At 29.5% G+C, this 12,211-nt stretch overlaps 1 protein-coding gene across 2 annotated transcripts in view; it reads right to left on the reverse strand.

Annotated features, from left to right (window-relative positions):
* Positions 1 to 1,382: 1,382 nt before the first annotated feature.
* Positions 1,383 to 12,211, reverse strand: part of LOC107169527 (protein abrupt-like) — a 32,403-nt gene continuing 21,574 nt past the window's right edge. For both annotated transcript variants that reach the window (XM_089218156.1, XM_089218157.1), the window contains exons 7-8: positions 11,051 to 11,349; positions 1,383 to 7,898 (exon numbers count right to left, since the gene is read on the reverse strand). In XM_089218156.1, the coding sequence (XP_089074282.1) occupies positions 7,131 to 7,898; positions 11,051 to 11,349 (1,067 nt within the window). In that variant the 3' untranslated portion in view covers positions 1,383 to 7,130. The remainder of the gene's footprint in view (positions 7,899 to 11,050; positions 11,350 to 12,211) is intronic.

Genomic DNA, 12,211 nt, shown 5'->3' on the forward strand with positions numbered 1-12,211 from the left:
AAACGATGGTGATACATCTCAAAACACTTAATAGGCAACTATTAATACAATTATTTGTATTTAAACCAAGGAAAAATGTAAGAAACTAAAAGACATTACATCAAAATGATATTCAAATTCATCAGCCACAACTCAAAATTCAACAAACTCTCCAAAGATGGTGACTGACCGGAAGTCTCAAAAAATTCCATCATCTCATTTGCCGGATCATCTTGAATACTACTGCACGATAACCACTAGAAAATCCACCTTCCGCGTAAATATAAGCAGTGGAGAAAACAGGAAAATATCAAATTCTGGCTCTATTCAGGAAGTGACTTAGATCTATTTAAAATATCCACAATTAGAGATGAAGTTTTGGTATACCATTTTATAAGCTAAAGGGATTACAGAACATTTTATACAGACTTTATGTAATACCGAAATTCAAATCGTCCATTTTGACTATTGTATCACATGAAGTATGATAAGAGGAGTTAATAAGCTTTTGACTAAAGGAATTAATACTTAAAGATCCTCCAACCGTGTATTTGTGGTTTCCGTCTCTGCATCAAATCTAGTACCAGGATTATTCAAGTATTTTGTTGTCAAACAAAATTTCACTGAATATGAATGTGAAAACTATCTCACGGCAGATGCAATCCATAGTAGGTATTTTTATATTTTGTATTGAGACACCACAAAAGCCTATTCAGATCCGGCTATATAATTTGACAAGTTGGCCAACCAAGAGTTAAATGAAGGGATTATTCTAGCTATACAAATACAAGAACCTCTAAAATCCCAAGTATATAGTAGATCATGTAGACATTGACAGTGTAGATATGTAGACGTTGGGATTATCTAAACTCATGATAGCCCAACTAGTGCCATACGATTAAAAGATGAACTTTGGAATTTTCAGTGACTTATGAATAAATTAGGTACTTTCAGAATCAAACGGATTAAAAACATTCATCTACCTTGGTTATATAATCGTATACGTTAAAGGTTTTACAGATATTTTTGATAGGCTTAGACAATATAATCTTAGACTTCAACCGTTGAAATGCAAGTCCTTAAGAAAAGATGTTATCTATTTAAGCCATCGAATAATTGATGAATGGGTCAATGGAAATTGAGTATGTACATAAATATCCTGTTTCAAAAGATATAGGAGAAGTTAAATCTTTTTTTCAGACTCTCGGGGTATTACAGAAGATTGTTCAAAATTATGGACATATTGCGAAACCATCGACCGAATTGTTGCAATTTGAAATATCTTTTCTATTCAAATATTGAAGCATTCATTGTAATTTTTTTTAGGTATTTTAAACAACACTAAATGGATTTGGCAAATATGGTTATATCTAAAAGACAAACAACAAATAAATAAAAGTCGGTTTAAATTTAAATTAAATTTGTTTTATTATTATTAACTGCTGAAATCAATTGCACATTACTATTTTTTTAACTATCTACATGTTTTACACAAAGTACACACATTTTCTTTTAATTTAATTTTTTTTACGTTATTTATAACAATAAAATGTTACTTTAAAACATAATGCTCTCTAGGACAATAATATATAAATAATTATTACATAATAATATTATAGCGTATGAAGATATTTATTTCATTTTCAAACAACATTTAAATTCGATTTTTGCTAACATCTATTGTATATTTTAATAATTATTATTTTCTGAACAAAGGCGAATAATATTGTGCATTATATTATATCAGTTTGATCTGAACTAAAACATAAATAATAATAATAATAATAATAATAATAATAATAATAATAATAATAATAATAATGATAATAATAATAAAATATAAAAATAAGAAAAAAAAACAGTTTAAAGGGTGCTCACTACCTGCACTGATTTTTTTAAATAAGTAGTAGGTACTTAGTGTACACACACAAACACGCAAACACACACACACAGGTACATTAGTACATTTAAAGGCACTTAGAAAAACAATTTTTATTTGTCTTTTTTCATGACATAATAAAACAATATAATTACCAATTTTAACTTAAAAACAAACTGCTGCTCAACAAAATGGCATTGACCGGTACGTTTTTTGTTAAACAATAATAATAAATAGAATAAAAAAATTTAGTCAATGTTCAATAAAAACTTCAAACAAATTTAAAAATTTGACACTGTGGTATGGTGAGTATGAGGCTAAAACCAATAAAAGCGGCCACAGAACGCATAAACAGAGAGTAACATACAACAGGTACAATGCAAAAGTAATTATTAAATAAATAACTATGACAGTATGTGTCGTAGGTATCTAATATAATATTATGTAATGTACAAGTATACAACAATAATGTGTGTGCGTAATATTAAAAAATTTCTTAATAATAATAAGTAAGGGAATACTACTAAAACAATTTTTTTTTATTGGCTATTCAAACTTTATACAACACATGACACGCTATATAATAATTTACTATTTGTTTTTTTTTTTTTAAATTCTTTTTTTCATAAGTAAAATAATCAAAAAAATTATTTTGGATAACTATTTCAAATACACACACACACACACATAGACACAGACACATACACATTTACGACAAAGCGATTATTCAAATATGACCATGGTGGTGAGGAGGAGACGTGATAATGGTGGTTAACCTAGTTATTTTATTATTGCCCTGTAAATCTACACATTGGGGTCAGGTAACAACCAATGGTAGTATCACCCGATGTTAAAATTATTTTGACAATTTTTAAAGAGGGATGGTATCAATCAAAATAGTCGAACAAATAGCCACCACTACGAACATACACGTGTGTACAAGTGAACCAAAGGTGTCAATCAGAACCCCATCCCCCTACCCACTGAACGTTTCTTTCGTTAAAGAAAACTCAATATTTTTAAATACAATAGTTATCAATTGCATACAATAAGAAACAACGATCATTCTATCTGATGGAATTCGAACAAAGAAAATGTAACAAAACAGTGGTCAGCAGGCTTTTTATAAGACAACAAGAACTCAGTAAGCATCGAATTGTACGTTGAAAAAAAACCGAATAATAAAATACATAAAAATAATTAGGAACATTGACTGGTACTGTTATTGACAAGTAAACAAATGTTAACATTAAAATTTACAAAACCAATACAACATAACATTGTCAATTTCATTATGATTATCATTTTATAACTACTGGTCTCCGCTTTGAAATTATTATTGTTTGTACATTGTTTTCCTTAATCGTATTATATTTGTTTTTAAGTAAAAGGCCTTAAAAAAAATAATAATAATAATAAAAAATAATATTAATTATAAGAAACCATACAATTAAAAATTATAACTGTAATTAGAAAAAAATAGTCAATTATTAAAAATAAACAATATTAACAAATTGAGCAGAGCAGATCTGTTTTTAAAAAAAAAATATTGCAACTCAAAAAGCAAAATATTCAATGCAGCAAATATATTTAAAAGATTAATAATTATGTGGTGGCGTGTAAAAAAACAAAAAACAAAATAATTATTTTTAGAAGAGCACTTTACATTGTGTGATCATAAATGTTTCACAATAATTTGTATGTCTTAAATACTAATATACACTAAATATGAACCAACAAGTCTAATTTCACAGAGATTTGGTTTCAAGTGTGAGAACTTGACATGCAAAATCTTTAAAACTCGGCCAAATCTCAGATGTAATCTTTTACATATCATAGCGTGATAATTGACAGTTGTTTTAATGAAAATAAAACTATAAATGTGATAGTTTGCTTGTGATCGCTTGTTCTAACAGTTTTTTTTTTTATTTTGGAAACCATAATATTAAATTTATTAGAATCAAAAGTTATTGGTTCATACTTTAATAGATGACAGTTATAAAATTTATAGACACATTGATTACAGGTACATGTGTTCCATTTGATTATTCCTTTTAATATTCATCGAATTATGATTACAATATTTTCAAATATATGGCACTTGATCAACATAAAAATAATTACTTATTCAGGTTTACAAAAGAAAAAAATCATTGACATTATTTTATGCATAACAAATCTTAATAACTAAAATTAAATATGGTACTATCTAACTTAAATGTTAAAATGTTTGTACTATAATAATTACCGGGTCTAAATTTTGATTAACAAAAAAATAATAAAAATTGTATATACATAATATGTCAAAATAAAACACTCATTCCACTGAGTCTTAAAACAAAAATCTTGGTTTAATTTTACATTGTGAGCTGAGTATAATATTAATAATAATTATAGATTTCAATTCATTATTAAAGCACCAGTCTACGTTATATAATAACATTGTAATCGGTTTGAATAAATATTTTCCTACATTTCAATCAAATCTTGAAGGTTTATATAAATCTGTACAAAAATGTGTTATGTATAAAAAAAAATGGGGAGGGTTTAAAAAATTAAATAACTCAAATATTAATCAATCATTGTCCTACTTCTTGGTTAATTGTGTATGATAGAAATAAAACTTAGAGATTTTAAAAATATATTATTAAATTTTTATCTATTCAGTTTAAATGGTTTACACATTATTTTATTTTTTATTTAATTTATAATAAGTCTTATTTGACGTATTGTTTTTAAAATATATAAATTGTATATGCTTTAATTTATGGTAGTCTTTTATTTATAGTATATTTTTGAGGTAAATTAAAATGAAAAAAATATAATATAATAATGAGAAACGGTTATGTATACATGGAAAAATTTGTTCAGTTTGTGCCCAACCACCTATCTACTAACATAATTAATAATGCGAGGCACTTCAGATTTTTCAATGTAAGACATAAAAATAAAAAAATACATAAAGTGTCATCAGTCTTTCCTTTCGTCAGTCTAATTAGGAAAAATGACCACGACCTTAATAAAAAAAAAAAAAAAAAAACATAATATTAATAACTTAAGTTTGTAAGTAAATATTTTATAATATTACTTCATTGGTCAACAAGCTGTTTTATTATTTTGTTTGATGAGTCATGAGTGGCATGAAAGAAATCAGTGACTAGTGTCAATTAATAATCAAAAAAAAAAAAAAAAAAAAAAATTAAAATTAAAGTAATATAAATAATAAATAAAAATAAATGAATGATATACAGAAATACATATAACATTCATATAACCAAGATGCTGAACTTTAAAATTGTTTATTTGTTTTTTTTTTTTTTTGTTAACAATAAAATAATATAGATATTATTATGTCAAATTATTATTGCACTTGGGTTTGACTGAGGGAGATAAAGAAATAATAAAATAATACAATATCTTTGTTCAGATGTCTGATACATACATTATTTAAAACATTTAAAAACTATGTATACAGTAATAACACGCATTAAAATAATTTTAATAGTAAAAATAACATTTATGTTTGTACTTTAAGTTGTATTGACTATATTTGATAAGATTATTAATTATTATTTAAATTGTACTTATAACGTAGTAAAAAGAAACCCAATTAGTTTAGATTTTTTATTTAATTTCAAACTCGGCTATCGTTTGTTAACCGCTTGAAAAAAACTAACACTAATTTTGCACTTTGATTTGTACTCTATTTTTTTTTTTTTAAACGTGTAAAATATAATTAAAAATAATAATTCAATAAAACACGATATTATATACATTGAGCCTTATAATTGTTTGCATATATTAAAAATTAATATATACATGTATTATTATTTAATCGTTTGTTTAAGTTGTATATATAAAACATAATATTTTAAGTTCTATAGAACAATATTATAAAATTATACGATTTTTTTATTTAATTAAAGATGATGCGTTTGCATAGGTATATATTTCGAGTCTCATAATGAAATCATTTATCTTATATAAATATTATTATATTGTTGTTGAACACATATGAAATGAGGAAGTCATCAGGCTATACTGTTAGCAATTTTTATCATTGAAATGCATCCTTGAAACACAGGATCAACACGAAATAATTGTGTTTAATAAGACGAAAAAAAAAATAAGTTAATAAATAATTTCAAAAAATGAAAATTCATAGGGGATGAGTTTTTTCAATAATGGTGCTACTTTTTTTCAAAAAACTTTATAAGTTTACAGCATCACTAAATTTGTTTTTATTAATACTGGTTTATAATTAGGAGGTACCTACTTTTAACTAACGAGTTAATATGGCATGTTATTTAAAAACCAAAAAAAAAATATATTTATGTAATAATAAATTCAAGTCTTGCGATAAGAGGTTATGATCGATTTATTATTTGGCGTCACCAAAAATAACACATTTTAATATCTACGATTGAGGTAGTTGAAGAGGAATGATATGGTATACTATAATATTAGAGAGAGTTCAAACCGTAAAAGGTTTCGTAAATATTATTCTATTATATATAGGTGTATATTATATACTATGGCACGAACGAAAAGAAAAAAGTTTTTTTTTTTTTAAAGTCTGATAAAAACATTTAGGAACAAACGTGTTTGAACTGTTATTTTGGACTGTTAAACAATTTAATGACTAGTCGTAAATAAATAAAAACGTAAAAAAAATAGATCAATAATAATAATAATAATAATAAAAAAAAAAACCGGATCAGAAAATCGATCTACCTACGTTGTCTTGTGTGGCATTGAATCAAAAAAAGTTATACCGTGTTTCATGATAGTTTTCGCTTAGTAAGTATAATAATATTAGAAATTATTGTCCTCCGAGAATTTGCGATGACGTATGTATAATATATATTCACAATGTCTTTAAAAAAATAAATTTTAGATCTTACGGTACAGGTAGTTCCGTCCGCGAACTCATCATACATACGACTTAACAGTCTGCAGCTACACTGTATAGCTATTATATCATATTATGCATTAATAATAATAATAATAATTATAATAATATTACAATAATATTTTAAATACGTACTATCTCCTGTCGTTATCTCTCTCTCACTCTGTCTCTCTCGCATTGCAGACGACGAATCGCGTGTTTATTTAATATACAACTCGAAACTAAAAGGCCTAAGTCCTATATAATTTTTTTTTTTTTTTGATTTTTTTTACAATTTTGTTTCGTCGCTCTCGCACACCGTTGAACGGCGGCGGTGTGGATGCCACGAGATTGTAGGGGGGGGGGGGCGGTCGTACCCGATCAGTTCTTGCCGGCCTGCAGAGGCAGCGGCGAGTCGTTGACGCTACCGGCGGCTGCGCTGCCTTCGCTTTGGCCGCGCGGACGACGGCGGTCGTCGTCGTCCTCGTCACCGACGTCCTCATCGACGTCCTCGTCGATGTCGTCTTCGTCAATGTCGTCCTCGTCGGACGCAGACGAGTAATCCGCGTCGTCGGGCGCGATCTCATGCTTGATCATGTCGCCGGCGATCTTGGACGCGTAGAACAGCGGCGGGTTGGTCTCGACCAGCGCCTTGAGGTACGAGTCCAGGAACGCCTTGTTGTTGTACGGCGAGATCTTGCTGTCGCCCGGTGGCAGGTCTTTGCCGCAAGCCGCGAACGCCGGCAGGAACGGCGATAGGGCGCCTCCGCCGCTGCCTCCACCGCCTCCAGCACGCGCGTAATTGTCGATCAAGTCTAGGGCCGTCGGAAACTTGCCACCGCCGCTGTTGTGGAGAAGGTGCTGCTGCTGCTGCAACAGTTGCTGTTGTTGCGAGTCGCTGTACCGCTGTTGGTTGTTGTTGTTGTTGTTGTTGTTGTTGCCGTACTGCTGGTGGTGATGGTTATTGTTGTTATTGTGGTGGCTGTGATGGTGGTGACCCGACGAGTTCACGGTCAGGTCCTCAGGATCGTCACCGCCGCACACGCTGCTGTTGGCTGACTGCAAGTCCAGCTTGCCGTCACTGCGCCGGTGACTGGTCGTCACCGCGTCCGTCGGCGAAGCCCTCGCCCGTAGTTCAGCCGGCGACACCTGAAATTATCGGACACACATTAATAGGTGATGCAGTGTTTTCTAATACAATAAAGCTGACTTTTACCTCTAAATTATAGGTTAGAGACTCTAATCGTATAATAACTATTGAACAGTTATCGCGGATAAAAATTCTGAAAATATGTATTTGGTGGGTTTGGCTACACACGGCTTATTAGTTCAAAAAACACCGCGGACAATGAACTTGCAATTTGTGCGGTGTAATTTGGACAATCAATTAAAAGATAAAAATATTAATCCAAGTTATGACTTTTATAGATACCTATTTAAAATGAAATGCAATCTAAAATTGTAATATTAATCTTTTTTTTTTTTTATTAGTCATTCAAAATTTAAGTATCAATCCTATTTATGTATGCCAGATTACCTTAGCTAATCTTACACTTTTAGTTTTGATAATAGAGTAATATAGACCACTATAATATTGAAACTATAAAATTATTATGTATTAACTATATGATACCTATAAGTATTATAAGTATTAGAGTATAGGTGTCTAATAAAATACAATTTTGCAACAATTATCCGTAATAATGAAACTAACAACATACAATGGACACATCTAAACAAAAATGGGAAATTTATTTTAAAGACGGAAAAAACATTCGTTTTGTCGTGTTAGCGGTAGCAGCGTCTACCTAACTACCTATACATCATATTTTGGTCACGAAAAAAATCTTTTTTGTATTTTCTCTGTTAATACAATTAACAGTTTTATCTTCTATAATAGTTCTAATATATCATTTTAAGGAACAACTAGTGTTTTTCCAAATTTGTTTATATATTACTTGATTTAAGTTTTCGACGCTTATATAATACATCTTTAGATCTGTTATTAGATTCAAAAATGTACGCGGTATTTACTTTTGACAATAATCCGATAAAGTGTGCCGTTTTTGATGCAACCGATCAAATTAATAATAGCACGTAATAATTGCTTAGAGCAGTCATAGTAAAAACAATAAAAAAAAACCTTTGAAACAATGATATACCGTACGTGAAACGAATAAATGGACCCGTGGTAGAGTTTATCCATCGCTCGTGTTTCCGTTCCCTAAAATTGTATATAGTTTAAACCGGATGTGCAATAAAAAGGAGTGTCCCATCCTTAATTTTTCGAAAACAGTAAGGATCAAAAACGGCGTGCAAGGGGGCCTCTCTGTACCGAACAATGAACGCGTATAAAATAATAACTATTATTATTATTTATTAGTGTCCCTGTAACGCTTACAACATAAAACAGATACAATACCGAGACACGAAAGCTATTGTGCTTAGTACGCCTATCTAGACAACAAACTCGTAACAACAATGTTATAAAAATTTCAGCAGCACTCAATGAAATTGCGAATATTACAATTGTAATAATGTTGAATATTAAATCAAAAAAATCTATTTATTTTCTATAATATTAAAATTAAAATTCCACTAGAATATGTAATATATTGTATACCAATAACATTTCGTCTATACTTGAGATAACTTTATTTTGCAAAAATTCTGTGCAAGTTTAAAATTAATAAATTAATAATATTTATATAGTTATAATTTTTAAATAACATTTAACAAAAAATGGGTACCTAATTGAAAATATGTATTTGATACCTACCTACCGCGCGCGAGAAGTACCAAATGATTCCAAAGAACATTTTTCGTTAATTATATTTATAACATTTTAAGCATTACTTTTATAAAATAAAAGAAGAACTTAGTTATTACAATATTCGACTGATATTATTCAACAAATATTCTTAAAACATTTTTGTTCATTTAAAAATATTATTTTCTTGAAATATAAATCGTTTGTCTGGACTTTGGGATATATATATATATAGCACGTGAGCTTAGAATAATAAATACAATTTATGGTTAAAATGTTAGTGAATTTAAACTAAAAATGCTGTATATACAATCCGAGACAATTTAATGTAATGTACCATTTTACATTGCACGATATTATATAGTTGATTGTCTGTTACCACACATTATTTTTGTAAATACCAAACTAATCAAATATTTTCGTAGTGCATATAAAATGTTTGTTTATGCCTTTTTTTCTTTATTTATTTTTTCACTGTAGACATTTCTACTAATCATCGTATATAACACATACATTTGATCTAGAGGTCATATATTATAGGGCGATAGATTTTTATTAAATAAGCAAGCTATATATTATAATTTGGTAAACATTTTTAAAATTTTATCTTCGTTGTAATAATATAATATTTTTCATTTTATTCATTTTCAAAGCATTATTGTATCTAATGTAAAATAAAATCTTAAAACATCTTGTTAGTCAAGTAATGATCATAATTTTTAAAGTATTATGTATAATGGAGGCCGGAGTGGCGCAGTGGTCATTGCACGCTATTGACTGCGAGTCATCAGTTCGATTCATAGCAAAGTGCAAAAAAAAAATTGCGTGGTTTAACGCGATCACCAATTTCTTGTGCTGTCGCCGAATGAGTCATCTGGTTTCGAATTAAGTTCCACTCCACCGAGAGTGAAGACCGCACATGTGTCTCCTCTTGGAGAAGGGGGTAGTATAATATACATAGTGATATATACATAGATAAATAGATCACATATTCACATGATCTCCTTATACTACCCACTTATTGTGATACGCATTGACAAAGACCTTAGGTCGTTTCAATGAACAAATACAGAGAAAAAAAATTATGTAGAATTTAACATAATATTAATTTAAAATGTTTGTATTTTAGAATACAGCTTGAAGATATTTTTCATCGATAAAAACCATCACTGAGTGTCATTTTTATTTTTATTAAACGCATGAGCTATTAAAATACTTAATACATTTTTTTTTAATAACATAAAAAAGGTGTCCAGGTAGACATTTTTCTCAAATCATTATTATTATGGTCACAGTTTTTTTTTTAAAGAAATAGGTTTAACTTAAAAGGCATTTAAATCTTAGCTGGCTATAGGCTGGACTTGGATGGTTATGATTATTATGATACGATCTTTCGAACCTGATTTATTTTCGGTTAACACTAATTGTAGTGATTTTCACGGTTTTACGAATTTCCATTCGGTTTTCGAGAAAATCACACTTCAAAACTACAACGAATAACATATTTTATTGTAATAATTAGTTAAAATACCTTGACTCCGGCTTTCAGCAGCAGGTTCGATGCCAGTTCCGGATCAAAATTGGACGGCATTGGTTGCACGGGTAGGTCCTTGGTACTTATACCACGGTGTTGACGTGACATATGTGAGTGCAACGAATTCCTCGATTTGGCCACTGTGCCGCACAGAACACATCTATATCCAGAACACACGGTGTGCTTGTCCTCCAGATGTGTACGGAGTGTGTGTGCCGAACGATAGATCTTGCCGCACTTGGGACATGGTCTTGGGTCGGTTGCCCTCACTCGGGTCATTTCGATCGATCTCCTGACTGAAAAATGTACTCGTTTAAAGATACAGGTCAAAGAATAAGCGAGTACATAAATAAATATAATAATAAGCCTATAATAACAGTATTATATACTATTTTATACTTTAGATTCATATAAATAAACCAGTAGAAATAACTTAAATAATTTGAAATTCATATGGCTCGCTTAGGTAGGTATGACTTAACCATAATATTATATACCTAACTACGTTAATATTATATACGCTACTTAGGGAACGCTATCAGTTCTCACCATTTGTAATCATGCTTAAATTTAACACAACACTTTTATGCAAAACAAAATATTCATAAATTGAATAATTGCATAATTGCGTAACGCATTGTATCATGTTGTTTACACTGAAATATATTATAGTTTTTAGTCTATTGCGGTCATTGACCTAAAACACTGAATAAGTAAAAATACTGTCCTTAGTCTTTACTCACCTCCTCTTGCAGGTGCCCTTTTTTGTAATTATGTAAGTCATCGTTTCTCAACCTTTTTAGTGTCGCGACCCCCAAAATAGGTATAAAATATGGTCAATCACTTCACGACCCCCCTCCATCTATATTAGGTAAACATTTGAACAGTGAAAATATCCTATCATTAACCAAACGAAATATAACATTTTAAATATCAATTTATAAATAGGTAGGTACCATATCTAATAACTTAAGCTTATCAAACTTCAAGCTTTGAACGTTATGTATCGGGTCGTTAAGAATTTCCAAATTTCCAAACCTAACTTCTCAAATAGATGGGTTCTTAATCCATTTGATGAAAATATTGTTGCAGTTGCCAAATTACCAGTTGAAACTCATAACCATCTAATAGAATTATCAGCTGATAAAACATTACAGC

The sequence above is a fragment of the Diuraphis noxia genome, unplaced genomic scaffold (genome assembly GCF_037042655.1).
Source record: "Diuraphis noxia isolate RWA-SAM2 unplaced genomic scaffold, SU_Dnox_SAM2 contig0001, whole genome shotgun sequence".
Lineage (NCBI taxonomy): Eukaryota > Metazoa > Arthropoda > Insecta > Hemiptera > Aphididae > Diuraphis > Diuraphis noxia.